The sequence below is a fragment of the Betta splendens genome, chromosome 2 (assembly GCF_900634795.4).
Source record: "Betta splendens chromosome 2, fBetSpl5.4, whole genome shotgun sequence".
Taxonomy (NCBI): Eukaryota; Metazoa; Chordata; class Actinopteri; order Anabantiformes; family Osphronemidae; genus Betta; species Betta splendens.
This window is the reverse complement of record NC_040882.2, coordinates 22,468,780-22,486,318: the sequence shown is the minus strand read 5'-3', so window position 1 is coordinate 22,486,318 and position 17,539 is coordinate 22,468,780. Positions and strand designations below refer to the sequence as shown.

Genomic DNA, 17,539 nt, shown 5'->3' with positions numbered 1-17,539 from the left:
AATCAAAGATATTGCCGGAGTTTCCTTATGAACTTGTTTATTTGTTTCATCTGCATCGCGTAAAAAAGTTAGGCCTCAATCCCTCGGCGCGTTCATAAAACAAATATGGAATAAAGATCAATGTAAGCAAGCCATAACTGCCATTCCTTAGGTGCCATTTCCCCGTGGTTACGCTAGAAAAAATAAAATTTAAAGACAATAAAAAAAGCCATAAATTGTGGGCATCAAACGACTTCCTCCAAGGTTTATGGTTGAATTCATCCGGCTGATGTGATTGTGAGTTGTTATTTCGCACCAGTGAACATAAATGGGATTTGAGTTTATATTAAAATGGCGCACAGCAAGTTTGATGATGGAGAGGTGATCGATGATTTCATTAATTAGCTCGCACATTCAAGCTGGGGAAGCTGTACCTCTGACATGTTCTCTGCTTCAGCCACGGGTCAGGTGAACATCTCCCCTCGCGCCTCCGTCAGGCCTCGTGCTCTCACAGTGAACCCTGTGTGGGAGGTCAGCGCCTCACGGGACCTTCCGTGTGCAGGAGGCCGTCTGCGGCCGTGCACGCGAGCGTCGATAACAGGCCCACGTCAGGCGTGAGTGGCGGTGGCTACTGCCACAGGGTGTTGTGTCGCTGCCAGTGGGAAAGCGTAAGGTGCTGTAAACCTTTGTAGTGATACCTGCTCCCACGCTGCTGCTGCGGCACAACCTGATGATAACCTGATCCGCTTCAAAGCTCACACAGGATCAGATGAATATTATCAGAAAACGATGTCAGAAGCGTGTCTGCATTATTTAAGAAGTGATCGTTTATGCAAAGCAGCTCGTTGCTGATGAATTCTGCTTCCCAGCCGTATCAAAGCAGCCAGTGTTTTTATAAAGCTTATTCTTATTTATGTTATTCATCGTATGCAGTCATGTTTTATTCATTAAAAAATCTCACAATAATTCATTGGTATGCATTGCCTAAACATTAATTACATTCTAATTCATTATAATTTGTCTTAATTTTCTCGTCTCTCACCAGAAAAAAAATTAATGCCACCCGTTGATTATTCCATGCCAGGCAATTCAAGCTGCTTCAGAGAGGACAAGAAAATGAGCGAGAGCATTTGCATATCAACGTGATTCAAACCTCATATTTCTCAGAAGTGTCGTCGCTTCTGCATGACAAACATGTAGAGAAAGAAAAACAACAATTGTTGCACTTTTGAATTTCAAACACGTGTAACTTTTCAGCCTTGTGGAAAAACAATGTTTTTCCTACTGTGAATAATGGTGGAAACGATACGACACCACCCTGACCGGTGTGTTGCCTATTGTTGCTGTGGACTCCTACTACATTAACTTTGGGGACGTGACCTTGTGGAGATTCAATCTGACTTCAAACCATCTTCACAGTAAAAAGATTAATGCAGATAATTGGATTCTATGTTGACCTTTGACCTGGTGCATAGAGAATACACCAAATGCCAATACACTGGTGCTGTACATTACAGCACATGGCCCCTATAGCAGGGCACAGTGGATTCTGCAGTGTGGTGTGGTTGGCATACAAATAAGAGAGGAACATTTAACTGGCAGCACATATCGGCATAGCTGGAGGATGTGGGGAGGCTGGGACGCCTCATCAGTCCCGCCTCTCTATAATGTGCATGGGCATACTGTAGCTCGTTCTGCCATCTGCACCTCCTGACATCCAGTCAGATGTGGGGGTGGGGTCATGCTACTATATCTCTCATGGGCCAAAACTTGGTCATCTGTTATCTCTCACCTTCATTTAAAGCATTGCATATGTGATAACGGCTTAAAGATCCAAACATGTCACAATTGAATCACTTGTCATTTGACTGATTTGCCGAAATTGATTGGCTTTTTTCTTAAAAGCAGAAGAAAAAAACTATGATTTAGGATAAAAAGAAGGATTATTAGTCTCAGAGGGAAAATAAATGTGATTAATAAAATGAGATTAATTTAGATTCTGGATAAAATGTTTAAAAAAAACTTATTAAACCCAAAGGGAAAAATGCTACGAATTTAGATTATTTAAGTAATTGCCTAACTTATTAAGAGAGCATCTAATTAGTTGGACGGTCTTACTCATTATCCGCTGAGATGAATGGATACAGTGAGGTTGTTTACTGCCACCATGACGCCCTTTTATTAAAAACATGAGTCAAAAAACAAACAAAAACAAGTTTGGTTTAAACATGTTATATTTTAATTTCTGCAGAGACAAAAATGACAAGCAATTTATTTACACAAACCTGTACAAAAGCAAATTAAATTATGTAAAATATCTCATAAATAGAAGTGGACTTGCGTTCAATACACTTTGCCATGTTCAGCTAAGCTGCGTGCATAGTGACTCATATTAAACAATGATAAATTGGTTCCTCGATTTCTATATCAACATCCAAGTCGCAGGACAAATAGTAATGGTTAATATTACAAATCTCATTACACACTGTGAATGCTGTACGGACAGAGGACAGCGCTGACGGAACACTCACCTCAAGGCAGCAACGATTTGACGGCAGACGTTGCATATGTCCAAATGTAGCATCAACCTCTTTCCATACGAAAATATAAAAATGTACTTGGTCTATTGGTTTGAACAATGAACTACTTTACAATGTATTTCACATAGTTTCCAATATGTAGCATCTTTCCTTTCGCCTGATCTAGAAGCATCTTCTCACTCTATCGCGGCACCTGCTTATTTTGTAGGACAGGTTTCATCATCTACTGAGTCGCATGCTCCAAGTCTACGTGTGACTGTGTTGCTGAGCACTTCGTGAGGTGTGTGTTCTGTCAACTACTCTCCCTTGCAGCTTTTTTTTTCGACACCCCACTTCCACTCCTCTTCGTGAACCGTCGCATTAGCATTTTTATCTCTAGGCCTCCTCGACTCTGAGCAGTCAAATGTCTTCAAGCGTTTCGCCCCCGACTCTGTATCTTTCTATGCTTCTGTAATCGGTCCTAGAGCTTGTTTCATGCGCAGAGGTTGCCCGACCTCTGATGTCATACACGTGAGTGGGACACGACAAAAAAATCCATTATTAGTATTATTACTATCAACAAGCAACTTCTGAATGTACCTGTACTCATTCAATGCACTATGCTAGGAATGGATATTTCAACAAGAGTGAACAACATTTGTCCGGTCATCCACCGAGAAGCCTCTGACATCATCTTAGATCTTAGATTTCATCTAAGATCCGCCAATCTATTTCAGTCTCTTCTTAAATGCCATCCCATCTACTTGTGTAAGCGCGTCAGTGTTTATGCACCATTCCAAACCAACATTTAATCATACCAATCGGTATAAAAAGGCACAATTGCATATTTGCATTCACTCTAGTATTTTTTTTGTTGTTGTTTTTTTTTTCTTTTTTCAGAAGCACTCTAAATATACAAAGTGGCACCAAATAAAGGAAAAAAAGTAAAACACATACTACATTGTGAGGATTATTTCCATGGTTTTGTCTGTTATTGTATGGGATTAAAAAGTAAAACTACAAGGATAAAAAATGACAAATCGTACGCTATAAAGTTGATGTAAATGAAAGAAAAGAAAGGGTTTGTGTAGTGTCAGAGATGAGGATCAAGGATTAAGTATAAAAAAACCATCAGTGTGCGTGTGTGGTTTTAATGAATGTACTAAGTCGTACTAATGTTTCTTTAGGTATAACAAAAGCAAGCAACAAGGCGGATTTCCATGTTTACAGGGATAACATTTTTTTGTACATTTTGTGTTTTTTTTTGTTGTTCCTTCTCAGTAAGTGAAGTAAGTTCCCATTAAACGTGCAGTAAAAAGTAAATATTTATGTATACAGTTGATAAGTATAGGAGCACTTTCCTTCGAACGACGAGTAGTACTTACAGACTATAGATTGCCCGGAATGCAGAAAAAGCAGGTCCGGTCAAACCAAAGGGGTTTCGCTAACATACAAAAAGTTCTGTTGCATCTGATATTCTTTAACTTTATTACAGTCATAAGACTTTGTACCTCTGTAGCTGTGAAACAGAAGAAGTCACTGTGGACGGGGAGGCACGACATCTCAACATTGTTTAAGTGTGTGTGTGTGTGTGTGTGTGTGTGTGTGTGTGTGTGTGTGTGTGTGTGATCACAAAGCTCTGGGGATGTTGTGGACGTGTTGTTGAGACATCACATTCTTATCATTTAAGCTCATCCCTTCATTTGAAAACAAAAACTCAAGGAAGTTGTACTTCAAGGAAACAGGGGAATGCTTCATCTCGCTTGCGAAGCTTTGGTCTTACTTTGACTCCATTTTTGTTAGTTTTTTTTTCTTTTCTTTCCCAAAACCGTCCTGGCGCTGCATCTGCTCTGTCGCACGTAGCTTTTTGATTGTTCTCTTGAGCTGATTCTTACATTCGTGCTCAAAGATGCCATCGGCGTTTACTACGGAAAGCAACTTCTACTGGTGCTAAAAAGGAAATCGCAGACAGCCATGTGGGTCAGTGTCACGTTGAAGGCTTGAGAAGTGAAAAAGAAGTCGATGCTTGTCAGTCGTGTATGTTATAATATTTATTGCTCAGTCTATTATAAAAAAAGGGATAACAGTAACCTGGCAGCTCTGTTAGGACTGGATTAGCCACTCTTCTAATGGACAATAACTACACTAAATAAGGCCTATACACACCTATTATATACTGCATGTGTGACCCATACCCACACTAAAATCCAATTTCGCCTCCATAACTCTGACGGCCTTGTGCCACTTTCTGGGCTTAGCCCCGAATCTTTAGCAGCCTCGGTTGAATGAATCTGCATTTGTGAAAAATTGAGAGAAACCGGGTAAGAATGTAATGCTATAAAGAGCAGCATCCCACTGAAATACTCCAAGTATGCACAACCATGAACACACAATTCCAGGTGACAGATCATTTGTTAGACGAAAAGGGGAGTTTGATCCCAATCCCAATGATCATGGACAAAGAATGAGAGACTGAGGAAGGTAGAGAGACAAAGGGAAATGAAAGCCGTTGCTGTTGTGGTCCTATATTTATGTACAATGAGTAACTTTTCATCTGTGAAGAGCGTGCACACTCCTAAGTTAGAATCAGTCATTGTTTATCATATGAACAGAGTTGCGGCTGTTGTTGGCCGCAACGAAATCCACTGGACCTCGTTTCTGTCCGTTTCAAGAGAGGACTGACATGAACGTTGTTTCCTGGGCTGAATAGTTAAAGCTTAGTCTTTCCCAACCTCACAACATATGAACGTCACGTTTTGGTCAACTTTTATCACAAACAGTCAAGATGACAGAACTCATGGACAGCCCAGTGTGAGACAGACCATCACGTCCGGTGGAATCTTGCAGCCACAGACTGGGTCAAGTGTTGCCCTCTGAGCTTAGAAAAGGCATAACTAGTTACACTTTGAAGTCAAAACGGTCCACATTTACAGTGTTTCTAGAAAAAAAGCAGAAGCGGTCATCTTCCTCAGAGGGTAGGGCCTTCACTGGGAACAGGGTAAAGCATGCATGTACTGTATATGTAAAATGGGTTGTTATTATACAGATTTACTGTCAGGCAGCAGATTGTGTCCCAAGAGCCGGACTCGCCAGTGGAACAGCCTCATTCCATTAGTCCAATCAGTGCCCTCAACACTGCCTCCACCTCCTCCATTCTTCCAGGGCATTTGTGGAATTAGCACTTTGCAAAATGGTACTATGTTTGTATATCCACTTAGAGCTTTCGTTAAGGAGCTGTCGTAAAGTCTTTGGAGAAAGTTTAGTCCTACCTTGCGAAGAACAAGGGCAGCTAAAAAAGCTTCTAGATCTGTAAAGGTGGCAGGCAAGCAACTACGCTTAGAGTTGTAATTTAATGCCATGTGTTGTGACACAGTAGGTGCCTTTCAAGCCCGTCAGCCTACAGGTACACCTCCCGCCGCGTGAGAGTACCACAAGTTGTGGGCTTGTACTCCCCAGTGGGTGCCAAGGGGATCTCCTCTGTGGGGTGGCCCAGCACCTCCTCCCCGCCTCCTGGCGAGCCGTAGGAAGGCGAGCTGAACGCCTCGTAGGAGGAGGAGGAGGAGGCCATCTTTTTGTTGAGCAGGTTGCGATTGCGGTCGCCCATCATGTGCGAGGCGGTGGGGTCTCCATTGGCCATCGCGGCCATGGCGAGGGTCTCTTGGCTTCCAGGCTGCTCGGCGCTGCTGCTGCCGCTACCGTTGCCGCTCATGAAAGTGGAAAGCTTTGGTTGTTGGGGGGTGGTGGTTGACTTTGATGGCCGTCTCTCGGGCGACGTGCGCACAGGCATCCAGCAGGAGTCCGAGTGGCCGTACTCGTCGCATTCCCGGGTGCACTTGCCGGTCATGGCTACGTCAGGCAAGGGCCGAGAGTCTAGAGGTGGTAGAGAGAGAAAGAAACTTCAGTGATGCGGCTTTGTTTCACTACCGGGAGAAATTCGATCATTGACACTTAAAACTGAAGAAATGTCCTCACGCTAAGTGTTTGGTGTGATACGTGTCATGACTTGGCTTTTATGAACTCCTTTATTAGATGCGTGAATCTGTATTGTCTCTCTAATAAGGGCTTCACCGCATCTGAATGTTAATGAGGGTGGAAAACAATAGGAACGGATCAAAAATGATTACCAGGCACCTAATCTAAGGTAAGTTCTGAGCTCTGGCACCGGTGGATTAGCTCGTGTTGATAAAGACTGGTTTTCATGCAGAACCCATAGCACATAACAGCAACAGTAACAGAAAACAACAATGAAAAGAAGACCCACTGGCTACAACAACAGCCTCAAACTAAAAAACAGTGGCGTGAATCATAGTTGAAATAATGTCATGCTTCAAAACGTGTTTGTGCTGAGAGGGTAAAATACGAGAGGAGGGGGCAGCGATGGAGAGAGAGAGGAGGGAGGCGGTCGGTTTGTGTTTCTCCGTTTGCTCTGATCTGAAGTTTACGTTGCGGATTTACAGGCGTGCGCCTGTGATGTGTGTGGGCGGGGATGTTTGTCAGATAGGCGAAGCAGCAACACCCTATTTTCTTATCTGGTGATTGACAGACGGCAATCACATTCTGATCTAAGTAGCTTAATAGCTCAGGCGCCCTGATATCCTCTTAAATCCACTAATAGGGGTCTTAAGCAATTACCTAGCTGGGCGCTGGCCTCAGATTAACTGCGTCTACTGTATTATTGTGGAAAGCAAATTATGTGATTACAATGCTACACCAGGACAACAGGTCTCACTGATACCCTACTGTCAGACGGTGGAATATGGGAATGATAATTACCCCAAACACAGAAACCCAAAGCTGAGGAACTGGCTCGATATGGGACAAGGGGAAGGAGAGAATGAGTCTGCACGACTCCAGCTTTGACCAAATGCTCAACTATCACACACTTGCAGAGTTATGTTATGTTAGATGTAATTTATTTATGACCTGACGCATGGGAAAATAAAATCAAGCAAAAGCGAGGGTGAGTGCAAATCAAGCCAAGCATGCCTTTACCCATGTTACAAAAGAAAAACAAACAAGTTTGGACCATGTCTTACTTTTAATGCTCTTTTTCTCCTGTAAAAGAAAAAAAAAATAGAACAGAAATCACTCTTTATGTTTAGCAATAAAGTAGATATATATTTTTGTACCATGAGGAGCAACTGACACTGTTACTAAAAGACACAGCACCAAATAGGTGTTATGCTGAGCAGACACATGACTGAGAACACAATGCAGCTAAAACAAGGACAGCAAAGGAAGAGGGGGATAAGAAAAAACACGATGAGCGTCTTCTGTTCCTTCCGTCAAACTTTTCAATGTTAGTTCAAGAGTGCCATTCCTACAGTCTGCTGCCACAAACCTGGTTCTGCTACGGAGCTGTCAGAATGCATTTCTGTAAATGATCTTTGTAAAGCATCAACTAATCATCGCTATTCAACGCGCAGCCAACGCCTCAGGGAAAGACTGACAGTCATCCACAAAACCAAGTAGCTTTTAGTAAACTCAAACATTAATGGTTGTGTTTAATAAAATGCACACGACTAAGTCCCGAACATGAAAGCAAGAAAATGAAGCAAAGCAAAGGCATGTAATGGCAACAGTCTATTTGCGATCATCTATATGAAAAAAAAAGGAAACGACGCTCTCTAAAGTCCAAGCGCTGCTTGTTCCTTCAATGGCCTCTTGCCCCAGTCACAGTCAAGCCAACTAGCAGAAGCATCGGGGGGGAGGACGTCTGCCTCCCCCCAGTATCACATCCCCGCCGTCCTGCACGATGAGCTGTTGAGATAGTTAGCCGGCGCTCGGCGTGTCCCACGAAAGGAGGCTGATTATTTGGGAGCAGCGGCGCATCGACTCTGCGGGGCTTGCCAAAAATGAAGACGTTTCCCACCGAGCTAATGAGTTGGGCCGCTATATCAAAACGAAAATGCTCTTGCTCTCTTCAAAAGTGTCACCTCCCCCTGAGGTTAGGCCATCAATACGAGTACTTTACAAGCACTCCAAAGCTAAGTACGCTAGAGCTGGGTTCAACATGGACGAGTGCTCTAACCTGCTGGCTGAGGAATAGGTGGAGGTGATGCTAAATTAATTTTAATGTCCACTCAACATCAGCATCTACAGGTTTAATTTTAGGCAGACAGAATAGAAGCATGTTACAGTTTTGAAAAGCCAATTGTACAGTGGATGTTGCTATGGACAAGCAACACGGTGAGGCTTCCATGCCATACTATTAAACCCTTTCAGGCCCCAATTCAGGAATGAGGACAAAGCGCACACAGCCCAGTAGCTGGCTTTTGTTACATATTCACAAGCATCCAGCGAGTCCACACTTTCAGACACAACAAAACACAATACAAGTGGGTCACTGTGCTGTGTTACAAAGCCTGCAATGCTCAAAGCCAAACAAGGAGGCCGCTCCATCCCAGGTTACCTCCCCGAGGGCTCGGGCCTCGTTAGCCGAGCGCCAGGAAACAGCAGCACAGCCTGGGTGCCAGAGGCAGCGCTCGCTATCTCCGTCCGCGGAAGAGAAGGGCTCTCAGCCACGCAGGGGCTGCTTAGAAAAGCCCACAATGCAATCCATTAGACCTCTTTTAAATTTACTCATAAGAGGTTTATGAAAGAGCCGGCGAGGGGTAGGCAGCGGCGGATCGGGGAGTGATTGGCAGGTGAGTAAGAGGGGCGACAGGCAGAGCGGAAGAGCAGCGGCTTCGTCTGAGATGTAATTCCATAGGAACAAAAAGGTTTGGCACGGCTCAATTGATGATCGCCCGGCACGACGCCACGGCAACGGGGCTCTGAGAGATTCGCTCCACGCGCTGTGTTTTTAAGGGGTCTATATGAGTGAAGTCTTTCTTCATGTGTGCAACAAAGCAGAGTGAAAGTGGGCCAGTGGCTGCACTGGCTAAGCAGTGGCTTTTCTTAGCTGGATTTAGTCAGCGAGCCTATCAGCTGACTGGCTTACACTGTGGGATGTTTCAAAGAGTCTCCACTGCTGGGGTACAGTAGCGATTGGACGCGGTGTCTTTAGCGCTCGCTAAGATGCTGCAGCAGAGGGACAAATAGAAAGTCGCACTGTCCTCTCTTCTGGGAATGAGCGCGCCGATGTCTGTTGTGTGGGCATTTCTGGGCAATTACATTGTCAGTGTCATAGTGCTGCGCTGTGCGTTTCCACAGTGGCATGTCAAAAAGCCCACTTGCCAGTCTGCATTTCATCTACGTCACCAGCTCTTTCACTTTTGATCTGTATCGTCCTCCGCACCATTGCTTCCCCGGTCTATATTTCACTGTGAAACTCCGCTACACAGACTGAAGCTCCCCGACCTTTCGCCCTCTCTTTTCCGGCCGGCAGATTCAATCCAAACAGCTGAGGCACCGGGAGGACGAAACGCAAAGGGAGGGGAGGAGAGAGAGAGAGAGAGAGAGAGAGAGAGATAGAGACGCACTGTGAGAGAAGAGCAAACAAAACAGAGGTGATGTTGCCCACATGCATTTTTGCATATGTGACTTTGACGGGCATTGCATTTGGCTGGACAACAGATAGGAGTCAGAGCGGGGAGGAGGAGGGCACGGGGGAGATGATGAAGACAGGGATGATGGGAAAAGGAAGGGAAGGGTAGAAAATATGAGCGAGAGGGAGGGTGGGTGTGCTGAGTATAGCGGGGTCAGGGCCTGGGAGAAGGGAAACAGCAGATTGAGTGGAGAAGACAGCATGCCTGCCTCTGGGCCGTCACAGGCCAAACACACTGCCAAAGAGAGCAGTGGAGAGGAGAGGAGGAAGAATTGAGGACATTCACAAAGACAGGAGAAGGAGAGGAGCGAGGAAGGAGCGGACAGGCGAGGAAGCGGTGATGATAGAAGGAACTTTGATAACAGAAGATGTAGTGTGCTCCGAATAAATCCCGGTAACATGGTCGGATCAGCCCCGCGGCACATGACACACGCACATTAGCTTATCAGTCCAAAGACCTTGGTTTAACCTCATTACGCTTTCAAACGATCGCCCTGACAATGAAGTCCTGTGTCCAGGAAGATGCCAGGCGCCGCTCACCTCTGCGCTAACTCAATCTAATCTGCATCTATCCCATTCCAAAGCCAAAAAAACAACTTTACCCTCCGCATGTCGTTTATACTCGTCCACATGGTTCAAGTTTGAAGCCAGAGTGGAACATCGTATTCTCAATCAAGATGAGGTAGAAAAAAAGTTTTCGGGACTCGGGAACAGTGAGTCCAGCTCGGAAATGGACTTGTGATTGCCTCGCACCCCTCATCAGAGACCTCCCTGTACAGAACGATCTATTTTGTATGGCCAAGCAATCAGAGCGAAGGTGACGGTTTACATCGCCGGGCGATTCCTCCGTGTGGCACGGGAAGGAAAATATTAGCTTGAAAGACCAAGCTGTAGGAAACGTGGCGGTCTAATGGAGAAAATAGGAGAAAAGAAAGAAATGCGAAGTGATACGAGGATGAAAACGAGCTGGAGATGGGGCTAGAGCTCAGGCGAACAGTCTTTTCTACTTCTTCTTGCCTCTAATAGGTTCCCATTTAATTAGGTGAAACTTGAACTTATTATGGCGTGAGATTGCGACTCCCCGTGTTTGGCCCCGTGGCATCGCCTCGCCTCCTCAGCATCAAAGGCAGACAGGCATCCAGCCCGTCTGAACACACGCGCCGACGCAACCCAACGAGGCTTCGGAGGCGCGGGAGGAAGGAAACAAAACAACGCGGGGACAGAGAATGGCCCAAGAGCAGAAAATCAGGTGAGGAAGAGAAAGGAGCAGCGAGAGCGCAGGAACGGGCGCTCAATTATTAATGCGGCGACGGCGAGTTCAGACGGAGCAATATCCACGGGAAAAAGGCAGTGTTTGTCTTTTCTCTCGCTGAGATGTTTGCCAGACAATTAGGGAGGAACAGAAGAGAGAAAAATAGGCAGCGGAGCAGGGGAAAATGAGGAACACAGGGGGAGTCCTGGGGAGCGATGACCTTTGAAAATGCAAGTCATGGCGCGCACGGCTAGCAACGGCATTAATTGATGGCATTAACATCAGCAGTGGAGAATTTTCTCAGTGGCAGAGGAACACGGACTGTGCCCCCCGTCAGTCCGGTTCACATCTATTAAGAGGCCGGTAATTTGTAAATCTCCATCTATAGCCAGGAAATCTCCTACTTGAATGCAAACGCATCCTGCCGTAACCTTTTGGCTTCAGCGCCGCTGCTCATGGCCGCGATGGAGGAATGCTGTACGGCTGAAAGCGGCAGCGGGTGATCTATCCTCCGCCTTTTCAGCTCCGTGAAGTGTTTACAGCCTGGCGAGGGCGACGACGGGAATGATCTGGAGCCTCCACCCCCTTCAAAGAGGAGCCCAGAGAGGAAAGAGGCCATGGGGCTTTGCTCCCTGTGATGCAGGGGTTACAGGTAGATGCTGACGGTGCATCTTTTCTTTACAGCCGTCCTGTGTTTGAAGCCGTTTCCACAGTAGGCGCACTACGAGCCCGAGACGAGCAGAATCAATACGCTAAAATAATAAATGTCGTGCAGCCTGAGGTAATTAGCTGAGGAGAGATTAACTGGCATAATTTCATTCTGGTGGCGATCGCTCAGCCAATTATCAAATGTGAATTGCAGTCCGCTTCCCCCTCTCCAACGCGTCCTCTCTCCCTGGACGTCTGCCTCCCTCCGCCCATTCAAACCCCCACAAGCGTTTCCGCGCTTCGCGCTCCCACGTTTGGCAGTCGGCACCCGGGTCGCCCTCGTCCGGGCTGTGTCCCGACAGCACCCCGGGCCCCGGACCACAGCAGGGCGATGTGGCCACGAGTGACTCATCCACTCTGCTAATGAGAAGGATGGGGCTGGCTCGCTGCCACACACACAAGACACCGCTGCAACAGCACCAAGCGCCAGAGCACTTAACCGCGTTGTGAAACCCACAGAACATTTAATCATAGGATTTTTGTGTCATCAGGATTTCATTTTATTCTCAGAGCAATTCACTTTACCAGCTACTGACATTTTTGTACCTGTAATGCAGTTATGCTTCAGGAAATGCCCAATTACAGTAGAAGGTAACGTCCTGCATCACTTCCCATATATGTTTTCCTCGCCGAAGCTTATACAGGAACACAATGGCAGCCCGGCGAGGATTAGCATTAGCCGCTCCGCTATAGCACACGCGCGACGCTGCTAGCAACCGATAAAACAACATGGCAGCGTCAGCCGATTTCCACAACCACACACACTCTGCCGCATACATTAGGCAAGCGCTGTGTGTGTTTGTTGACGCTGGGCCTTCCCGGCCACAGACAAGCACACAGCATTATTTGATAAGACAAACACAGATTATGGATAAAGCGTTGTGTGTAGAAAATGGTAGGGCTCCCTGAGCTGCTGTGAGTGTACGAGCAACTGGTTGAATCAGTTGGGAAAAATAAAAGTGTGTTTTTCCTTTACGCGCACACACACACACTCGCTCGCCATCTTTCGCCTCCCAGTCTTTAGAAAAAGAAGTGTTATTGCTTCTCCACCACCGTTACTCTTATCACTCACTCGCAGGCGCGCTCACACAATAGCCTGTTTTACACCATTAAATGGTTATTTGTCAAAATACAATTTCAATTAAATCCTCCCTAAATTTAAAAAGAGAAAGTGTGATTTGTGGTGTTTACTGATGGCACTAATAGGAGGGGACATCTAAATCATAGGTTTGCTTTGGCGTCTTTATAGGTCTGCATGGGGGGAATGTTCAGTGTTGTTCCAGAAGCAGAAGCAACGTTTCCATCAGTGGGTTCGTCAAATCTGATGTAGTTAAACTGAAGAGTAACTCTACGGAACACGGTTCATGCTCAGCCTTGAGCAGCACATAGAACATGAATATTATACAAGCAGAATATTAGCAGCAAATTTGCATCAGAGTATCTTAGTGTATTTCGCCTAGCGGAGAAAAATCATGCGTTTCAAAACAGGAGATACCGACCAATCAGCTGCCTTCTGCCGTTGTCCCCCAATTATCACTCCCTCTCTCTGCACCTGATGTCTAAAACAATGTTTGCGAACACTTGCGAGCGGTGGTTAAAAGTGGCAGGCTAGCAAGTTAGCTTGTGAGTCAGCCAAATAACACCTGCTATCCACCATGCCTGTCATCCTGAGTGTAGCAATTAGCTCTCAGCTGCTAGCACATTCTGGGCCAGGGAGAGCTGGCCACGGTGAGTCACGACCTTAATGGAAAGCTAGTGGTGTAAATGCGGTGGGGGTAATTATGCTGACCTCAAGGGACGGGCTTTCAGTTTTTTTGGCTCATAAGCGGACACAGTGAGCTCCAGGGTAGAAAAAGGCCTGTGTTTTCCAGAGGGATTAGTTTTCTGTGTTTTAGAAGGTTCATAAAAGCAAGAGACCTTCGTGTTGCGAAGGGAACTGAGTTCTTTTTTTATTTTTTTTATTTAAATTTGTGTTATGCAACATTAAAAAAAAAAAGTGTTGCCCAAAACTGGACCCAAAAAATCCAAGCGTGAACACCTGTTGCAGTGGCCTCATGTCCATTATGACAACCTAGAGGAGAAGCTGTCTTGGATGTTTTTTTACCTCTCAAATGTATCAGGATGGGATTTGACAGTGTTTTCTAGACGCGGCTTTTACAGTGTGAAGCCCGAGGAAACTAAACAAGCTACCAGACAGGTTTTTAGAGAATTTTCCCTTCAGGACAGACAGGACGCCTACTGGGAAGGTTAAAAACAAACTGCATCAAATGGCTGTGCACAGTGCACTCTGATGAAAAGTGCTAAAAGGATGTGCCAGTCAGCAAATAGGTTCTCCAGCACCTCTTTAATGTATCCTTGAGTCTGACCAGGGTGCCTCTGCTGTGTAAAACCTCCCACGGTGCTCCGGGACCAAAACAGACTTTGGTGACAGCATGAAGGCTTCACTCTGCGCTGAGGCTGACATCTGGTGAGGGAGTCTGGCTCAGCTTAGCCTCCGTCAGTCGCTGGTCGTACGTAGAGAACGCGTCCAGACTCATGGACCCCACGTGTCATCTTATATTGGGCTCTGGAGCTCGGCGAGCTTTGATTTGTAGAGTGACTTAAAAGTTTATCCAGCCACTCCTGCTCAGGTAGAAGCTCAGAGAGATACAGGCCGATAACGCCAAGGTGTCCTGGATTATAGACTATCTCGCAGATAGGCCACAGTTTGTTCCCTCCCGGAGCAGCATATTGGATTTTTCACTGCAGTGAGGCGCAGCGCTGTCACCTTCCTTATTCACTGTCTATCTCTGACTTGAGACTCAATTGTGGGTCACACTACCTCCAGATATTCTCTGATGATTCTGCTATTATGGGATGCATCGGGATGAAAAGGGAGGAGGTGGATATGGGTCTGGAGCGTATTATAGTAGACAGGATCTGCAAATGAACATCTATCTGATGTAAATGTGACAGCTGTCAACCTAGATGTCTTTCGTTTTTGGTACTCAATCTTACTCATACTTTAATTTGAACATTTCTAAAATTAAATTCCCTTTGTGTGTGTACTAGATGCATCCTGTCTGTCGTGATCCTGATCTAATGATGCAGGCTGAAGCCCGTCAGAGCATTCTCGCCTTGCTTCACCAGCTAAAGGGTGTCAGAGACGGTGGCACACCACATCTTAAACATTCATCAGTGCATGATTCTTTCTCCAGCAACAAACGCCACAGGGAGACAAGTCTCTTTTCAGTTATCACTCAGAAGTCGCTTCCCATCCTTGAAGCTCCCAATCTGGATTTGAATGCGAGTGGACACTTGAAAGTGAGTTTTCCATTAACATTTGCGTGTATCACACGGATGAACAAGAAAGGGAGATGATTGGGAGTGAAACTCTGGGTTGGAGTCACTAACCGTGCCTCTCTTTCAGCACGTCCTTTTTAACGGGCCAGTTTAGCAATATACGTAGAACCACAGCGCCATGGCTGGAGCCATACACGGTGTATTATTTAAAGCACCAGGGGCCCAATTTGTCACTCTGTTGGGCTCATCACAGGCGAACATCCTTTATGAAATGCACTTTTCACGCTGCCTGTCGGAGGGATCAAAGCAGCAGCAGCAGCCGCCTTGCCCATTTCTCCCTCTTCAGTTTCCCTGCTCCGATTCCCACTGACAAAATGAGTCAATTTAATCCAAATGGATCCCCTATCAAACTAACGAGTGAGCCGGCGCGTGAGACAGACATGGAGAAAGAGACTCATGTCATGGGTTGGTGAAATGTAGACAGGTGGGCTGTAAGTAGTTAGGCTGTATAGAGCCTGCTTCTGCCTAATGCCTCTCTCGTGCTTTAACCTTGTAAAAAGCTAAATTAATGGTGGACTTGCTGTATTGGATCAGACAAGCTTTATGCTTTAAAAAAAGACAGTGTGCAACCAGTTTCCTTCTTACTGGAAATACCGGGCTTCAAAAATGATTCTGGAAAGATGCCGTCAAATCCTATCGAGATCCAACGGAGTGGATTGATTTCAGGTTACCTAAGGTTCCGCGTTACAATTTTAGTTCATCGACTCCTCGAAACACAGGCGGCATCACAGCACCGGAACCAGTGGTGAATCCTAAAGTTAGCGCGGTGCACCTGCCTGTTGGGAGGACAAAGGCGAGCACCAACCTGGCTCTGGTAGCGCATCCGGAGAGCTAGTCGTGGAGTGGGGGTGTTCCGGTCCTCTAACGCATGAGAAGTTAATTCTGTCTCTTCTGACTAGTGATGCTAATTAAAATATATATTAATATGAGTTCTCTTCTCTGTTTTGGTCCTTTGCCTTTGAAGCTCAGACAACACGCTTCATCTTTCACCCAGCCTGACAGGCCTATTTCCCCCCTTGTGCCCCCTCTACCCCTCCACCACCTCCCTACTGCCTTTTAGCAAAGCTCTACACCGATTGATTTTTCCTCTTCTCTCTGTCGGCCTTTTTTTTTCTACCCCTTTGCCCCCGTCCTTGATTCTAATGCTTCTGGGTTGTGGGAAATAGTTATTCACATTGATCGACGGAGCTGATGGGTCTTTCATGAGCGTCAGAACTCAAACTGTTTTTGTCCCACCGACATCTCAAAATATCAATCACCAGACGAGGAAGTTTGAGCTGGACTGCAGATTAGGACAATAAAGGCCGGACTCATTTTCTTGAGAAAAACAAATAAAAAAACTGTGATGGAGTGTTTGTCTCTTCTCTGATGCATTGGACTGCGTCAGTGACAAACAGAACAGTGGTGTGAGTGATTGAAACGCCTGACGTGGACCCAGACATGTTCAGCCTGGAGGTGCACAGTGGTTTGGATGCTGCGCATCATGTGGCCCCAACAGCCAGAGGCTGCACGTCTGTGCTCCCTATCAAATATGGCGCCAGCAGCGCCGATTTTAATTGCATGACACACCATGAAAGTCTTAGAGCTCACGCGTCACTCCTTTGTCTGTGAATACTGCAGTATATTAAAGATGCCAACAGGGTATTAGTGCTATTCCTCAAGGGCCAGTGATATTGTTTGTGTGCTATCCCCCAGACACCAACCTCGACTGCTGACTCACATCACTGTTTACTATTCCTTCGCTACGTGCATTCACATAACGTGTATGGTCCACCGGCAGAGGCCGAATTATTATTTTCATAATATTGACATGCACAGATCTCAACCTGGTCTCTAGTGGCAGCTTGTCATTTACGCAGAGAGAACAATCCTATATGTAAAACAGAGCAACACTATGTGCATGTAAACCGCCCCCGGACACACACACATTCACAAACTGTCCATTGACATAATATACAGTCAGCCACCAGGCTAGTAAACACATTATGTCTAATCCTCACGAATATCACAGTCGCCGCTGACTCAACTGCTCTTTTCATATTTTCATATTCATATTCTGCTGTCACGTCCAAGCTAAAAGCACATCATTCCGGCTAAGTAAAACTCTGCCGATGCCTGTTCCACCAATTGCCGCGTGCAAGGTCATATGTAAATAGGCTTTCCCTGCAGCAGAGGAGACGAAACTGGTTTGATAAATACTGTACACCTGGTACAAAGGCACATGGCTTTCCTTGACCTGGGTAAACAGTA

General features: G+C 45.8%; 1 protein-coding gene across 1 annotated transcript in view; it reads right to left on the bottom strand.

Annotated features, from left to right (window-relative positions):
- Positions 1 to 2,195: 2,195 nt before the first annotated feature.
- pcdh7b (protocadherin 7b) overlaps positions 2,196 to 17,539 on the bottom strand; it is an 89,888-nt gene continuing 74,544 nt past the window's right edge. Inside the window, 2 exon segments of the mRNA XM_029139415.2 lie at positions 2,196 to 6,368; positions 7,535 to 7,553. Coding sequence (XP_028995248.1) covers positions 5,896 to 6,368; positions 7,535 to 7,553 — 492 coding nt within the window. The 3' untranslated portion in view covers positions 2,196 to 5,895.